At 46.9% G+C, this 18,462-nt stretch overlaps 1 protein-coding gene across 3 annotated transcripts in view; it reads left to right on the top strand.

Annotated features, from left to right (window-relative positions):
* PPM1L (protein phosphatase, Mg2+/Mn2+ dependent 1L) overlaps positions 1 to 18,374 on the top strand; it is an 83,552-nt gene extending 65,178 nt beyond the window's left edge. For all 3 annotated transcript variants that reach the window (XM_082055785.1, XM_082055786.1, XM_082055787.1), the window contains exons 3-4: positions 11,612 to 11,773; positions 17,849 to 18,374. In XM_082055785.1, coding sequence (XP_081911911.1) covers positions 11,612 to 11,773; positions 17,849 to 18,195 — 509 coding nt within the window. In that variant the 3' untranslated portion in view covers positions 18,196 to 18,374. The remainder of the gene's footprint in view (positions 1 to 11,611; positions 11,774 to 17,848) is intronic.
* Positions 18,375 to 18,462: the final 88 nt, after the last annotated feature.

Genomic DNA, 18,462 nt, shown 5'->3' with positions numbered 1-18,462 from the left:
TATTTGCTTAGGTGGCACCCTGCTAAAATTACCGTCATCTGAGTTTCTCAACCCAGCTCTGGAAAGCCAGGCATTGACCAGCTGGTGTTATTTTGTCCTCTTTGTACTTCGCTGCAGTCCCCTGAAGTAGTTAAAATGCTCAAACTACTTATCAACTTTGTTCAGACTCCTACTCAGACTCCCACTCACTAGCGAGACGATTCTCTTAAGCTACTTTGATCTCAAAGGCGCCCGAGCAACTTAAAATACCATTTGCAGACTGTGTGCTCTGGGTACTCACAGTGCTGGGAGCTTTAGGAACTCCAAGTAATTACAATGCTCTGTTACTTTATCTATTATATTCATGCACCCACCCAATAAATAAGCCTGATTCTCTTAAACTGCTTTGATCTTTAATGCTCTCGACCCCCGTACGGTGCCGTTTGCAGATACACGTGTCACGTACTGAAGGAGCTCGGAGTCTTGTGAGTTCTCGAAGGACAGCAAGATTAAAACTGCTTGAAACCCATATTTGTGCATTTATATAATGCACTGAAACAATCATGTAGAAATGAGAGGCTACATAAATAGCTAGTTTAGAAAAGTCCCAGCGTATACACACGTTCAGAACAGAGACAGAGCACAGCTTGCTGTAAATAAAAAGCTGGAATTTCAGCTTCACAATTGGGTAGAGACACCTCCGGAGATTAAAACACCGCGAAGGAGCCCACTCGTCATTCTAATCATGTCACTTGTTTACTACAAAAGCAGAAATGGTGCTACCTGCTCTTGAAGTAAGATCTGATTGTGAGCAAAGCTCAGAAAACGGGCAGTTAAATACAATTGCAGCAGCTGTTCGTGATCCCGACCGCTCCAGCTATTCAGAGCAGTTGTGTTGGTGACGTTTTTCTTTTATTAGTGTTTTTCTGTACCGAAGTCAATTTAATGAGAAGATGGAGCTGCTGGTGGTACGTACAGAACGAAGAAAGCAATCTGGAAAAATCAGAATGGTGAAAATAAAAGTGATTGTGATGTAAGGGGAAAATACAACTTTGTCTGGCAGGAGACTACGTGAGACGTCGACAAAACCCATCCCAGAGAGCATGGCCAAGGGTTTCATTTCTGTAATCGTCAGCAGTTGGAATCCTACGTGTCTGCAGGGAAACCAGAAATGTAGATGTTTAAGGTGCGTGATACAAGGGGTCAGTAGATCCATGTGGGGAGGCACTTCCACAGCAAGGGAGCAGAACTTTTCCATCCCCAAAACCTTTCCCATCCCTCCTGGAAAGGCCTTTTCCAAGGATTTGCGGAGTGCTGACCCCCAGGTAACTCCTCTCACCCCGGGGATGTCTCCCAAAATTGGGCAGAACTCAGCTGCATCCGTTTGTCAGAATAAACCAGAACTGCACCAGAATGGCTTGGGCTTCCAGGACACTTTTGAGTGTTCATTTGGCCTTTCTAGCAGCATGCAGTATTAACAACGTGCAGCTTCCATGGACTCGACATCCTACTGTCTTCTTCTTGTAAATCTTTCCCGTTAGTGTATCAGCGCTACCAAATAAAATGAGTTCATCTAAAAATAGTCAAATGTTGACAAGATCTTTAGTGAAGTTTGACTAAGGAAGCTTTAGAAAATGAAAGCAGGCCAAAAGTGACAGATGGGTACAAATCCCCTCATAATCTTTAAATCCCTTAGTTTAAAAAGTGGCATTCTTGACTAGCTAAGGCTGGGTTAATTTTGTGCAAGAGTATTTTTTTCCCTGCTGAAGCTTTATTGGATATTAATCCTATTCCTTCGATTCGTAGCGTCTCCAAACATCAGGGGTAGTCAGTGACTACTCTGTGCAAATACAAGTTTTGGATATTTAAAGGCACTTTGCGTTTAACTCTGATGTGCCAGGTAGCTGCAGCCTGATAGGGGTTCTGGTGGGTTTTGTACTGCAGTTGATAGGTTTTTCTTTAGTGAATTGTCCTTCTCATTTTTATTATTGTGCAACAAAACAGATGAATTTCATTTTTCCCCACAGTCATGAGAGATATTGATATTTAGGCACTGCATCCAGAGCCAGGTGTCAGCTCCAAATGTGTTTTCTTAGGGAATATTTGCCAGGGTGCCCTGTGTTTCCTGGAGCCACCTGCAAGGACAAGGGGTGGCTGGTCCTCTATGTGTCCCCCCACCGGGGGTGACCAAAAGCTCATGGCTGGACGCTGCACCCTCTCCCTATGGGTGTAATTTGCTTTAGATTTCATTTGAAAACCTTTAGATTCCTCGAGACACTCGCTCTCAGCACCGCGGTGTTTCTTACAGCAAGTTTTTCTGCTGGCGGTCCACATCCCAAATTGCCTGAATACACTGATTCTAGCAACAAAATATGGGGTCTGTTGAGATAACAGGCTGGACGTGAGGAGGGAATTTTTTATGCTGAGGGTGGTGAGGGTGCTTGGCCAGAGAGGTGGTGGCTGAACCATCCCTGGAGACATCCCAGGCCAGGCTGGACGGGGCTCTGAGCACCCTGGGCTGGTGCAGATGTCCCTGCTCATGGCAGGGGGGGCACTGGGGGAGCTGGGAACGTCCCTTCAACACAAACCATTCTGTGATTCTATGATAAAATGTGGCTGTTAGCCCCACGGCACACTGTCCTCTGTCTCTGGATGAGATGGGGTTTGTGCTTTTTAGTAGGTAATGAATGGATAAGCAATGAAACCGAGTGTATTTCTCTGCTTTGCAGAAGCCCAGCTCTGAGCGTGAATCCAAGGCTCAGACCCTCATTCCAGCTGCAGGACCGCGACCTCGTGTAGATCCAGTCCCGTGAGCATTTGCTGTTTCTGACAAAAGTACAGAAAAGCAAAAATATCCAAGGTTAAACTTCAGTCCAAGAGGTTGGCAAATCCATCGGCTTCACACAAATGCCCATGGTAGTGTGGTCGCACTGGGAAAACATTAAATTAATCATCGAGGGGCCGATGCTGCTCCTCTTTCAATTACCATGCTCCCTTTCAGGCAGTGCAGGCAGGTGTTTCCCCCCAGAGAAAGCAGAGAGAAAATTAAAGCAGTAAGATTGCATTGGAAATATATCCTGTAATTTGGGATAACAAATACTTTGCTGGGGAACATCCTTTTTTCCCCACTGCAAAGAGCTTTACCAGGTAAAGTCATCATTATGTTGCATCGCGGTGAAGATAAAATAAGAGAACGTTGCTGTGATGTTCATCTCAAGGTGGCTCATGCTCAGCAGTAAACTTGCTGCCAAATGTGAAATGACTTGAGCCTATAAAATGGTTGGAAAGCTTTACACAAGTTTTTAGGAGGGATGTAAAGAGCAGGGAGGAAAGCCATGCACTAAATGTGATTAAAACAAGAGTTGCAAAGCCGTGGGTTGCATAGAATATGTGAGGACAGAACCAGGAGAGCCGTAAAGCTGCCAGGAAGAGCCAGAAATGATGTATTTTTCTGAGGAAAAAGCACATACAGGTGAGGGATGTTCATAGTAAATGATGTGTTTCTAGGCTGGCTTTTTGTGTGCCATGCTGAGCTCCCCTTGGCAGGCTGGAGCAATCCATACATGTATTTTCTGGTTTGTCACAATCACGTTGACACAGCCGGAGGGTTCATTCCGCAGAATAGGAAGAACCAGAGCGCTCTGCGGGCTTTCTGTCCCGCTCACGTTCCATTTTTAAAGGATTTTTTAGGTATTTGATCTCAAGAACGTGATTCGAAACAACTCCCTTCTCTGCTCCTTGGTTGCTGCAGTGAGAACTCGGCATCGCGCTTTTTCCAGAGAATACAGTAGGGAGTTTTTATAGCCAGATAATTACCTCTGAATTTGTCTAATCTCTGCCTTATGCCCAGTGTCTCTTTGGAATATTTAATTTATTGTACACATTACAGCTACATGTTAAACTTGGTCACTCTTTTTCTGCAGAGAACCAGCACCTGGAGCAGAAATCCCCGGCAGTCACCAGGGCAGAGTTTGTCTCTTTTACTTTTCAGTATCTGCATTATCAACATCAAATTCTGGCCAACTTTTCTAGAGCTCCTCGATGGTCAGTGGAAAGAACCCAACATTTCTGCTGTGATTCGGGGGTTTATTTTCAGCATTTCCTTTAGTGTGTGAAGAGCAATATCCTAAAGGCGCCGCTCTTTTCTGTTGCCTGTGAATTAGCTTTTCCTCACTGATAAAACACCACTCGGCAGCTTAGTTAGGAGCTGAGTACCAGCCTAAGGGTCTCTGTATGTGTACACATAAAACCATTTAAATTACATTTAGGATGTAGCTTCAATGCAAACCATACAACACTCTAATTCCCCACATTGTGGTCTTCCAGCCTCCTAGAATATTGGCAGTGTTTGTAAACAGCAGACATGGATTCCAGCCAGCCCAAGCGCGTTGTATTCTTTTCCTCCGTTAAAATACATTTTTATTATTCACATAATTATAACCTTTCAGCAGAAGCTCAGAGCAGAAGTAGCGCTGCGACAGGTGCCTGCTTGCCTGTGAAATATTCTTCACTTCCCCATCAATTTTTGAAGTGGGTATTTAGCTATTTAAATTCATCAGCTTTTCGGAACCATTGTAAATGCCAGCAGCACTTGATTCAGGGTATTTGGTAAATGCATTTGGTAAACCCACATATGTATATATATATTTTTCTATACCTGGCAAAACCTCCGTAGGTGTGGTGGTGACTCTGCAGGGCTGTGTCAGTACATTAGGGATTTCTTTTTTATCAATCACATGAAGCATTTTGTTCCTACTCAAGCATTTGTAACTATTTTCAGTCTTACTGTATACATGCCGTGTACTCTTCCCTTTCATATTTATACCTTCGTAGGAATTTACAAAACTAATTTAAAGTTCCAGCCTTACCAAAGTCACACAGAAAGAGAAGAAACCAATGCATCCCTGCAGAGTGCTGAGGTTCAGAAGTGTAAAAGAAAATGTTCTTTAAACATTTTAACGGTTTTGATACTAATTATGACTAACTGACCACTTCCTTTCTGGGTACTTGTCCATTCTGTTGGTAAAGCATCTTAAATGCAAACTTATTTTTAGATGCTGACTTAATTCAGTCAGAAATTGCGATGGAGTTGGGTCAGGTTTGTGCCCAGGGCAGGAGTTGTTTGGTGTCTCCTGCATTTGGGAAAAGTTGCTTTTTAAAGGGTTTTAAAGGGTTTTTTTTCCTGCGACACTGCCCACCTGATTGCCGCTTTCCATTTGTATCTTTGGGCTAATGGAAGACTTTAATATTATGTAAGCTCTGGAGAGTTAAAAGCACTATTTGAGGTTTATTTTGCCTGAGTTTTTGTTAGATTTCATTTGAAAACCTTTAGATTCAGTTGACGTGCACCATCACTGGAGATGGCCCGTCAGTACCGTACTGTTCTTCCTCAATCAGGTGCGTGTGTTGCGTGAGCATGAATTTATCTCTTTATGATTATTATTATTATTATCTATTTAAAATATAGTAGACAGAGATAGCACTTGAAGACACAGCTTGCTGGAAATCCAGTGTAGGCGGATCACTTCCAGAGCATCACTTCCAGAAATCCATCCATCCTGGCGAAGGTTTGGCACTCGCTAATGGACGCAGAGATAAATACCTGAGGGATCTGCCGCAAAGGCAGCGAAGTTTGTTCTGCCAACAAACCTGACAGACCCTTTGGAGATCCTGATTCAATTTCCCCGCATCATTACCCAGACAAGCATCAACAGCATTGATGCGGGGTGACGGAGCGGCACGAAACCATCACCACGTACACCTTTGCAAAACCCTTCGTTACACCCGCAATTGCTAAATTTCAGTCTTGAAATGAATATCTTCAGTCTCGCTGCTCCTACTTTTGCTGTACCTCATGTAAAAGCTAATATTTGAGATCTTTTGAAGACATTTTGGTAGAAGAATCGTTGAGAAGAAGATATATCACAATAACAAGAACATGCACAGGATTTATGATCTAAGGCTGCTGCTGCCCTTGTGCTCTCCCCATTTGCAGCAGCGTTCAGCTTGTGCTAAGCCCGGCTTTGCATGCACAACAGCTTTGCACACACAACGCCTTGCACACCACAATCCATCACTGTTCGCCTTTCCCGTTCTTTCCTGGGCTTTGAATTATACATGGGGAGATGTGGGAGGAAAAAAGCAGCAAGAACAAAAGGAAGCTTTCTGTTCTCTTTCTTAAAAACACGATCCATAATCTGTAACAACCCATTAAGGTAAAGAAGCTGGTCATAAACAAGCAAAAACTGGCTCTTCCTCATGCTATAATGCATTTCTAACCGTGGGGTTTGGGATATCGGTCCTTTTTGCTCCCTCCCTGGTGACTTCTCCTTCTGTTGATAAAGCAGTTTTGTGATGGAAATTAAACTAAGGATTTCAAGTGATGTCAGTGCGTTTCTAAGAATGTCATGTTTCTTTTAATGAAACATGATCGTCTGCTGCTCCGTTTTGTCGTTGCTTATCTCGTAGATAAGCAGCGGGCAATTAGATTTATTTTTATGGCTTTGGATAAGAATTAGCGGGTCGCTTGGAGGGCGCGCGGAGGCAGCGTTTCATGATCTTGATGGTCTCACACCACTTGTTACCCATATTTCTGCTGACCGGGAAGCAAAAGACGCCTTTACCCTCCCTCACATACTTACTTACGGTGTTTTTCGCAGTCTTGCCTATTCCACGGATATAATCAAAGTTTTATTTGCATTGTCTGAGGGGTATGTGCAGAGCATGTAAAATAGAAATTCAGGAGACACGTGGCTGGTCTCAACAGGAGAAGCTGAGGCAGGTGGGCACAGGGGACAGCTGTATTAATGATAAAAACCTCACATATCTGCCCCCCAAACTACTGGAGTCTTATTATTTAGGATTTAAAGTCCCTGTAAGGCAAGTGGAAATGAATGAAATTTGAAAGAAGCTGCATGCAGTGTGAGTCACTGGTGGAGAGTAAATATAAATCTATGGGGTTTTTTATGCCACTTTTTGCACTATTCTGAGTAATCCTGTTTCCTTCCGGAGATTACCGAAGCTCAAAAATACTAGTTCTTAATTATTGTGTGAATTCAAGCGTGAGCACTGTGGAAAAAAAGATGAAAAGGGGATTTTTGAGTTGGTTTTTGTTCGTTTTTTCGTCAGTCCAGCCAAGTAAGGACCAAGTTCCTTGACCTGCAGTCGTTCCAGAGGTGAGATTAGACTAATTATGTATTGCATAGACTTTTGTTTAATACAGAGGTGCTGTCACAAGCCCTACCTGTGCGGGAATTAATTGTAACTTTTAGCCCTGTGGGGTTTAATGCTTTTACGCCAGACGCCAAGAGGACACTGTTGGTCTCTCTGAAGATAAGCATGATGGTCTCTGTTCCTGAGGTCATCCCATCCAAAACGGGAGATGGTCAGTGAAAGCGTTGAGATAAATATCTGCAAAATAGAGAGGCTGACCCTTTAGTGGAGAGAAGAGACCTGCCTGGGATGGAGAGGCAGGTGGGGAGCACAGGAGACGTTTGGCTTTGCAGATGGAGATACTGGAGTCAGAAGACATGAGTGAAGCCACCAGAGCGGGTCAATGGCAGAAGGAACACCCGGCACATGTTGTGCAAATGGGAAAGCAATGGTTGAAACGTAGGAGGGGGGAGTTTCGCTTCTCAGTTTTGTCTGAGAGACTCTGAAGAGCCACAGAGAACGTGGGGGAGGACTCGAAAAAGCAGTGAGAAGGCACCTGTGGTGGCTGCGTTTGTTCAGGAGGAAAAGCCTTGGCCGGGGACTTCATAATTTAAAAGCCTGAGATAAGGGCAGGGGGACGTGGGAGTTCTCATGCAGGAGGGATAGGTAGAAGTTCAGGGTTGATGGAAGGGAAGGGGAAGGGAACAGGTTACGTGTGTTGATGGCGTGAAACCTGTGCAGCACGAGGGACTTGGAACACAGAAGGAAAACTCAGCAAACGACAGGGAACTGCTGGAGAGAGTCCAGCGCAGCCACCAAGATGCTGGAGGGAGTGGAGCATCTCCCGTGTGAGGAAAGGCTGAGGGAGCTGGGGCTCTGGAGCTGGACAAGAGGAGACTGAGGGGGGACTCATTAATGTTCACAGATATCTGAAGGGTGAGTGTCAGGAGGATGGAGCCAGGCTCTTCTCGGTGACAACCAGTGATAGGACAAGTGGGAATGGGTTCAAACTGGAACACAGGAGGTTCCACTTAAATTTGAGAAGAAACTTCTTCTTAGGAAGGGTATCAGAACACTGGCCCAGGCTGCCCAGGGGGGTTGTGGAGTCTCCTTCTGTGCAGACATTCCAACCCACCTGGACACCTTCCTGTGTAACCTCAGCTGGGTGTTCCTGCTCCATGGGGGGATTGCACTGGATGAGCTTTCCAGGTCCCTTCCAATCCCTGACATTCTGGGATTCTGTGTGATTCTGTGAAAGAGGGAACAAAGGCCTTTTAGCAGGGCCTGTTGTAGTAGGACAAGGGGTGATGGTTTTAAACTAAAAGATTCAGGCTGGACATGAGGAAGGAATTGTTGCCCTGAGGGTGGTGAGAGCCTGGCCCAGGTTGGCCAGAGAGGTGATGGCTGAACCATCCCTGGAGACATCCCAGGCCAGGCTGGACGGGGCTCTGAGCACCCTGAGCTGGTGCAGATGTCCCTGCTCATGGCAGGGGGGGCACTGGGGGAGCTGGGAACGTCCCTCCAACCCAAACCACCCTGTGATGCTGTGAACTGAGGGCTTTGGGGAGTACCTGCTGAGATTTACTGCACATGTTAAATGGAGTGGGTGAAACGAGGGCAGGGGGGGAATTTCACCCAGTTTTGTCCATGCGGAGCCCAGGAGCTCTGGTCTCAGCCCCAGCTGCCCAGCGGGTGTTTGCCGCCGGGCGTCCGTGGGGTTTTAGACACCGCACACAAAGCACAAGATCTCCAGCAGCCACAGGCTGAGCTGGATCATTCCTGGGCTCTCCTAACGCCTTTTAATGTATTAATCAGGTCTCCTTTGCACTCTGGTGACTTCTCCTTCTGTTGATAAAGCGGTTATCTAAAAACCGATAGAGCCGGTGCAGCCTTGACTTTTACAAGGTGCCTTGTCTGATAGTAAAATACAACACCAATAATCTCACCTGACTGGGGAAAAAAAAAGGCAAATAAATGAAAAAAAAAAAAAACAATCTCTGCAGCCTATATAGCACAGGTTTTAAATTTTCTGGTGATTTCCTTTGTAAACTGCTCAGCAGGGGATTATTCAGGCAGCTGCATCGAGGGACTAATATAACATGTGTTCTCAATTTTGGACCCTTTATGTTGGGAATTTTTCCATTGTGCAATTGCATTAAATCTGAGGCGGCTGACAAGAGCTCCATGTTTTCTAACTGCACACAAGGTTAAATGACTGAAATAAAAATAGATGGAAAAGAAAACAAAGTAAACTAAGTTTGCTCTCTCCCGTAATGGCAGGCAGTAGGGAGGTCAGGGACTTACCGACAGCCCAGCGCCCATCAGGGACCGTCAAACCATCCGTCCTTCCCACATCGCTTTGGAAATCACCTTCTTTTTCAGCCCCTCATTCTCTTGCGTTCACACAGATCGTAGAACCAAGAAGACTGTGTTCAAAGTTATTATTTCTATATAAATCGTGGTAATAATGACTATATTTGTGAAGCATTTTACTTCCTGAATGCCGGGGCTCTAGGATGTTATTCGCAGTATTTTCCTTACTAGGAAATGTATGATTTTTACTCCTGCCTGTAGGAAAAATACCCGCTGGGCTGGGGTCAGGGAGGGGGCAGCAATCTGGGGGGGTCCCTGAATTCACAAACCGTCTATCGGGACCGGATGGCAGCCGGAGGTGAAGCCGGAGCTCAGGTCTTCACAACGATTTATCCACCACTTGGCTGGTGGATCCCGGAGGTTTGTTTTGCAGCCTCGTGGGTCTCGCTCCCTCCGGAGCCGGTTTTGGTTCTATATTCTATATTCTTTGGCCTCTGCCCCTGTTTCACCTCTCACGGGTTTTGTTTTCAACCCGCGTTGCAAAGCGGCTGCTGTTTTTCTCTCCGAAGTTTGGACCGAATGTCAGAGCAGCATCAGCACGTACCAGCCCTCTGGTCTCCTGCACGTTGTCCTGCTGGAATGTTCCTTAAGGAAAGTTTCCTGAATACCAACAAGGGAGGGTGCTGTTTGTTGCTATAATGTTCTTATGGAAGAAGCAGAGCTTTCTGCATTGCACAGTTACCGACTTCTGTTCAGGTAGAGAACGAGGTGACCCTGAATGCTAAATCTCATTTTGTTGTGCTGAAATGACCAGCTGCACCCCATTACGGTGCTTTGTACCCTCTTTATTTTGCTGTCTTTGTGGTCTGGATACTGGTATTTTAACAACAAAGTCCTCTGGGGTTCCATCCATTTACATCTGCAATGTGTCAGTCAATTGCAAAAAATAATACATATATATATATATAAAAAATACATATATATGCCTGTCTTGCGAAAAAATAGCCCTAGTTTAGAGCTGGGAAAGACAGACCATTAAGTTAAAAATATATCTCCAGAACACGGTGCATCTAAACACAACTTGTTTATTACTGGCTATTTTATTTATACCAGTCATGGGATGTTCAACTACTGACATGGGAACAGCAAAGCGTAGTTTTCAACTCTGGAGTCAGACAAGCGGCAGCCTGGAATATTTAACTTTCAGACCACAGAATGGTGATTTATACCCTAATACAGCTGCCCAGGAGCAAATCCAGGGGGGAGGATGCTGGAATGCCCCATTGCCAGTAATATTCATTAAAACTGTGTCTGATTAAAACACCCGAGCAGCGACGTGTTGCTTTGTCTACTTAAAAGGAAAAGAAAGCCATGCAGTTAATTGTATGGAGTGGCAAAGGGGACTGGAGTGCCTTTTGTCACCATTCTAAGAGCGCTGTGCAATCTCAGCTGAGCGCCAGGCACGTTCCCTTTGCATGTTAATGTTGGTGTAGATCTGCAAACTTGCCGTCCTCCCGTCCTAAAATATAAATGGAATTGTGACATGTGGCCCAAAGGCCGTGCAAGGAAGAGTAGGAGGTTTGATGAACACAGTTTGCACGAGCTGGAAGGGGAAAATACAGAAAGGGCGCAGTGTTAGTGGGGTCTGCTTTGCTCAAATTCGTTCCACTCCGCATCAGTTAAACGACGAACATTTCTGTGTATTTAAAGATTAATTTAAAATGTCAAATCTTTTCCTCTTTTCAACACAAAAACCTAAAAAATGGGATCTCAGTTCTTGAGGGGAACAAGCTCTGATTTGCTCCCGCAGGGTCCCCTGCAGTTTCGGTTCATGGGAGCAGCGACCCGGCTCTGGGGCTGTTTGTACCTTTTTATGACTGTCCTTGGCCATTAGGAAAAGGAGCCTGGGAACCGCTCCTCCCACCTCAGCCCCTCTCTGTCCTTATTAATAAAATGAACATTTTCCTGCTAATAATTTTTTCCCCACCTGCACAGAAGACCAAAAAGTTTGGGGTCTGAAGCTTCGCTGTCACTTATTGTGCTGGTCTGTGTGGCAGCAACCGGAGAAAACTTGCAGTATAATTGCAAATACATACGTATGTATAAATATATACCCTGCCATATATTAATATGTGTCTTGCCTCCCATTCCCTTCTATTTTTTCCAGGAACAACATGTCTGATCGCGCTGTTGTCGGACAAGGAACTGACGGTGGCCAACGTTGGCGATTCGCGAGGAGTCCTGTGTGACAAGGACGGCAACGCCATCCCCCTGTCCCACGACCACAAGCCCTACCAGCTGAAAGAGAGGAAGAGGATTAAAAGAGCCGGTGAGTCGTTAACATTTTGCCTTCGGATTGAAGGTTCATCTTTTTTCTCTGTCAATAATATAGACTTTTCCCCCGGGGGAGGCTGAAAGAACCAGGCTGAGGCATCGGCAGATCAAACCTTCCATTATTCATACAGCACTTTTCAGTGGTGCAGACAGAGAAATGGGAGCAGATTGACCTGTCCCTTAATGAGGCGGTGTGGGAGGAAGAAGAGCGGCCTTCATCATCACCGGCCGGTGACCGTCCCCACCAGCTCCCTTGTGATCTCTGCAGGGAGAGGATTAATGAGCAGGAGCCGCAGCGTTAGAGGCTTCGTCACACCCAAGCGTATCAGCGGCCTTTATGTGAGAGGCTGGGTCTGAATTCAGTTCCTAAAATAAGCAGAGTGTGACTCTTAATTCCTCCAAGCTGGTTTTTGTTCCCATATAGTGGCTGCTAACGAGCACAAACATGTAAACTGTAGCAAGAGCTTAGGGAAAGAATATAAGAAGCAGAAACCTTTCTGCAGTAAATCCTTCTCGCTTTCATCACTTGTCAGTTTAGCGACCTCCTGGGCTACGAGTTACATTTGGATCATCAATTTTAATAGCCAGTTCTCCGTGAATTTGTCAAATTCTCTTTTGAACCCATTCCTGGTTTGGCTCCCCGCGGCAGCACATTATTTGATGAAGAAAAAAAGGTTCCCGTTGTTTGCGTTAAACCCACCGATGCGCGTTGCCCCCAGAGACAGCGCCGCCTCCAACTCTTTGGCTGCAAAGTGGAAAGAACAAGTTTTTCCCTGAATGTAAAACAACTTTTAAACCTGCGGTTTATCAATACGCTCCCAGCAGCGTAAACGCCCGGACGCACAACGTGCCCGTTCGTCTCCGTTCGCTTTCGGCGTCGGAGCAGCGGGGATCCCTGCGGGGCCACACACAGCACGGACCTTCCCCAAAGGGAAAGAGAAAATATTGATATACAGACCCTGAGCAAAAGGAACAGGAAAATCTTAGTCTCACTTCGCTTCAACTCTGTACTTGGGAGATGTATTAATAAAATATGGAGATGAGCTACAAGACTGAGGAAGGGACTTGAACACAAGCCCTATGGGGAGAGGCTGAGGGAGCTGGGCTTGTTTAGTCTGGAGAAGAGGAGGCTTAGAGCTGAGCTCAGCACTCTCTAGAACTACCTGAAGGGCAGTTCTAGCCAGGGGGGGATTGGGCTCTTCTCCCAGGCATCAGCAATAGGACAAGGGGGCATGGGCTTCAACTCTGCTGGGGGACATTTAGACTGGAGATTAGAAAGCAATTCTGTGCAGAGAGAGTGGTCAGGATTGGAATGGCTGCCCAGGGAGGTGCTGGACTCACCGGCCCTGGAGGTTTTTAAACTGAGATTGGCCATGGCACTTAGTGCCATGATCTAGTCAATGGGCTGGAGTTGGACCAAGGGTTGGACTCGATGATCTCTGAGGGCTTTTCCAACCCAGTCCATTCTGTGATTCTGCGATTCTGTAAAATCACTTCCCTCGTAGCCACGTCCAGGGCCGCTGTGCGGTTGTTCATTAAAGGCAGCCTGCACGTAGGAGAAAACAAAGAAAACATTGAGGTATTTCTTTTTGTGTAGAAATGAGTCTTTATAACAGCAACGTGAAAAAGGAACCTGGACTTTTTGCAGGGATTTTCAACTTTATTTTAATAAGTTAAAATGATAACTATCTGCAGCTAAACAAGAAATATTCTGTCTAGTGTAGAGACTTAATGAATTCCCTTCTCCGTTACCCGTTGCCCCACTGGATTATCATGATTGATGTGGCCTCATAGCCCCATTGAAAACAACCCAGTTTATAGGACTGCCGGATAATTTTACATATCGGAACATCCTTCTTTACACACAGTAAGTGTAAAATGGAAGCAAAATGCTCAAACTGAACTACCAACCCTACATTGCTTCCGTGATGAAAGCACCTTTTTTCCACCATCTAGATACTGTCTTGTCATGTAGAAGTGAAGAAAATGACAATAACCACATCGTTACATTTCAGTTTTCCAGCTGTGCATCACACCATCAAGCCGGTGCCCTGTAGATAAAGTGACGGCACATTTGTGTTCGTAGGATTTTATTTCATTTAAAAGTGAAATCCGTATAGCCACGGTTGAGAAAATACCCTTCAAACCTCGGTGTGATATAAATCAATTTGAGGCAGCTTGAAACGGCGGCTCAAAGCAAAGCAGGACTTGGCTTTTGCGTTTCAGCGGGGCGTTCACATCCAGGTGACAGGTCTAAACTAATCCATCATTTTGCTGCCGGGGTGGACGTTAAGGAGGTTTGCTGTGTCAGCCAACGGTGGATGGGGAATAAATTCAGCCCCTCTCTTCTTCCCCATTCCCAGCAACTGTGTGCAAAGTCTTAGTCAACCCACAACCTGAAAAAAAATGTCCATTTATCATGTGACATGATATCATTTATCATTTATCAGTGTGACATGACGGGAGCAGCTCAAGGCCCAGGAGCCAACACTCACGTTTCTCATGGGAGTCCCTGCAGCGCAGCAACTCACGGGTCCCCAAACCTGCAGCAAATTGAATCAGAGTCCCAGAATCCCCAGTCAAAAGGGACCACAAGGATCATCTGGTCCAACCTTTCTTTTCTGCTCCAGCTGAATCTTACAAGTGCCCAATGCTGGGGAATCCACCACTTCCCTGGGGAGATTATCCCAATGGCTGATTGTTCTTGTTGTGAAATGTTTCCCTCTTGTGTCCCATCGGAATGTCCCCAGGAGTGACTTGGACCCGTTGCCCCGCGTCTTTTCGACGTGACCCGTTGTAACAAGAGAGAAAGGGACCTGGGGGTCCTGGGGACAGCAGGGTGACCATGAGCCAGCACTGGGCCCTTGTGGCCAGGAAGCCAATGGTACCTGGGGTGGGTTAGAAGGGGGTGGTCAGTAGGTCAGAGAGGTTCTCCTGCCCCTCTGCTCTGCCCTGGGGAGACCACACCTGGAATATTGTGTCCAGTTGTGGCCCCTCAGTTCCAGCAGGACAGGGAACTGCTGGAGAGAGTCCAGCGCAGGGCAACAAAGATGATTAAGGGAGTGGAGCATCTCCCGTGTGAGGAAAGGCTGAGGGAGCTGGGGCTCTGGAGCTGGACAAGAGGAGACTGAGGGGTGACCTCATTCTTGGGGATCAATATGGAAAGGGGGAGTGTCAGGAGGATGGAGCCAGGTTCTTCTCAGTGACAACCAATGGTAAGAGAAGGGATAATGAGTTCAAACTGGAACACAAGATGTTCCACTTAAATTTGAGAAGAAACTTCTTCTTAGGAAGGGTATCAGAACACTGGCCCAGGCTGCCCAGGGGGTTGTGGAGTCTCCTTCTGTGCAGACATTCCAACCCGCCTGGACACCTTCCTGTGTAACCTCAGCTGGGTGTTCCTGCTCCATGGGGGGATTGCACTGGATGAGCTTTCCAGGTCCCTTCCCATCCCTCACATTCTGGGATTCTGTCTCCATCTTCTCCATCACCATCCTTTACACACATGGTGCTGAGGTCTCCCCTCAGCCTCTTTTCTCGAGGCTGAACCAGCCCAGTTCTCTCAGCTCACACAGCAGCTTCCCAGTCCTTGGACCATCTTGCTGGCCCTTCTCCGGGCCCTCTCCAGCCTGTCCACATCTTTTTTGTGTGGCGGGGACCAAAGCCAAACACCATATTCCAGGTGTCATCCCACCACTCTGACCCGCTCCTGCGGGACGTGGCCTGCACGTCCTGCCACACGAGGATGCTGGTTTCCCAGGAAACACAAGGAATCTCCTTCTGATCGGCAGCTTGAGCGATGTAGAAATTATAGTATCAGGGTAAGACAATGGCCTTGAAACAACTGTGGTTTGGGCTTGCGAAGAATCACTTGGTTGCAGAGCTGCAAGGTGATTGTCACTGTCAGGAATTTAAGTCACTCACCTTGAACATAATCCTCTGAGCTCCGCTCTCGCTAACGTGCAAAATGTTTGTGCGGTTGCTAAAAAGCTTCTGTTTCTTTAATGCCTTTTCTTCTCCGGTGACAGCCAGTGCTGCAGGATGTTTGCTTTCCCATCAGCTCTTTTATGTATTCTTTGTGATCAGCTTTATAAAACTATGCGAAGCGCCAGCAGGCACATCAGCAAACCGCAGGAATTCAACTCGTGCCGTTGGCATTTCCAAAAAGTCACTCTGTGTGTAAGCGCAGCCCGTGCAGACGGGAGCGAGCGCGTCGCAGCCGCCTCCTCGGCAGGAGCAGTGACGGGTCGGGCGTCGCTGGCCTCTAATTGCCTGTAAAATATCCACTTAAAACTGCCTCTTTTTAATTGCATTTTGCTTCCCCTGTCATTCCAATACGTACACATGGTTACGCTGCACTAACCATGGGCCTCAGCGCTGTGTAACCTCCAGCCCAGGCGCCCTCAGAACCTTCGGCAGCAGCTGAATGAGGTTTCCTGAAAAATCACCCAGCTAAAAGGTTTTGTTTCTGCTGGTCTTACGGCAAATCAAGTCTCGAGCTTTAAACAACAAGGAATCGTTAAATGAAATGGATTTCACCTGAAAGCAGAAGGAATGTGCAGATTAGATCAGCCAACCAGGAATGGAAACGCTGTCCTGAGGTTTAGGTGACTGACAAATAGCGCAGCTAAAACATCCTGATAACTGTTAATACAGAGAACAAAGACATCTATAAGAACACCAAAGCAGACACCCTGCAGATATCATTTTGTTATACATTGTAATGTTCCACGTTTGCAAATTATTTGTCCCGAAGTGAGTTTTCGCTCAGGTTCAGATGACAGCAGCAGTGCGGCCGGTGGCAGCAGCTGCGCGGGACCTGAAGGTGCCTCAGTTTTACTCTTTACCCTTGAACACCATCCAGTTCCCTCCCTGGTACGACCAGACCTGTGTCGGTCATCGATGTCAGTGCAAAACCTCACTGTAAGCAACCCCTAAATAATATATTTGCAGCTAGAAGTAGCCTTTCTGCTGCTGCTAAAATCAGTCGCATTTTTCTGACTTGAAGTAAAATTTCACGATGAGTTTGTTCCCAGCGGTTTTTTGGCCCGTTGTGCCCCAGCTCATTCACACCTGGAGTATTGTGTTCAGTTCTGGGCCCCTCAGCTCAGGAAAGAGATTGAAGTGCTGGAGCGGGTCCAGAGAAGAGCAACAAGACTGGGGAAGGGACTTGAACACAAGCCCTATGGGGAGAGGCTGAGGGAGCTGGGCTTGTTTAGTCTGGAGAAGAGGAGGCTTAGAGCTGAGCTCAGCACTCTCTAGAACTACCTGAAGGGCAGTTCTAGCCAGGTGGGGATTGGGCTCTTCTCCCAGGCATCAGCAATAGGACAAGGGGCCATGGGCTTCAACTCTGCCAGGGGACATTTAGGCTGGAGATTAGAAAGCAATTCTGTGCAGAGAGAGTGGTCAGGATTGGAATGGCTGCCCAGGGAGGTGCTGGACTCACCGGCCCTGGAGGTTTTTAAACTGAGCTTGGCCATGGCACTTAGTGCCATGATCTAGTCAATGGGCTGGAGTTGGACCAAGGGTTGGACTCGATGATCTCTGAGGGCTTTTCCAACCCAGTCCATTCTGTGATTCTGTGATTCTGTGATTCAAGGCAGTTTGACAGAAGAGCCTGTGAATGTTTGTGCACTTGCTTCTTTTTATGCCTTGAGGTGAGATGTGAGTCCTCCCGCAGGGTGTTTTCAGGGTTTCCTTCTGAAACAGGCAAAATGTGAACTACACAGAAAAAGGAGGCGTTTACTAACACAAGCATATAAATATTGGCTCTCAGTATTTTTATCTGTAGGTTCCCTTCCTGCACAGGGGTTTGTGCAGCACAGGAGTTCCTGTGTGCGGTTGGTGCTGGGAGGACGGGCAGCACCGAGCTGCTCCGATTGAACGCGGAGCCGTTCCCGACTTTGCCACCCAGCTCACCCCGCAGCGCCCGACCCGCCGCGCCTCCCGCAGTCTGAGATCCGTAACTCACGTGCAGCACAGCGGGGATTTGCGGGTGGGTCCGGCAGGAAGCCGGAGAAACGCTTGAACTTCCGAAAGAACCGCTCTAAACGTTGCTGTTTCTCTCCAGGTGGCTTTATCAGCTTCAACGGCTCGTGGCGCGTGCAGGGGATCCTGGCCATGTCCCGCTCCCTGGGGGATTACCCCCTGAAGAACCTGAACGTTGTCATTCCCGACCCCGACATTCTTACCTTTGACCTGGACAAACTGCAGCCGGAGTTCATGATCCTGGCGTCGGACGGGCTGTGGGACGCGTTCAGCAACGAGGAGGCCGTGCGGTTCATCAAGGAGCGCTTGGATGAGCCGCACTTCGGTGCCAAGAGCATAGTGCTACAGTCCTTTTACAGAGGGTGTCCTGATAATATCACCGTGATGGTGGTGAAGTTCAGGAATAGCAGCAAAACAGAAGAACAGTAATTGCCGCTGGGGCTCTGCCGCACTCTGAACTTACAACAAACTCGTACATTTTAAACGTAGTACAAAGCTCTAGTAAATGCCGTTAAGATTCTACACAGAAGGAACAGATCCCTCTGGTCTTTGTTCCCTGCTTAGCAAAAGGAGCAATACAATAAATACTTTCTGAGTGATGCTAAGGATTCAGTTCGTTCACATGTACCTGCCCCCTGTGACCTTGCTGCTCCTTAGAAACTAACTGTAACCTCCCATTTCAGAGTTTTCTTTACA

The sequence above is a fragment of the Streptopelia decaocto genome, assembly GCF_964273445.1.
Source record: "Streptopelia decaocto genome assembly, chromosome: 6".
In the NCBI taxonomy this organism is placed as follows: Eukaryota; Metazoa; Chordata; class Aves; order Columbiformes; family Columbidae; genus Streptopelia; species Streptopelia decaocto.
This window is presented reverse-complemented; position numbering and strand designations above follow the sequence as displayed.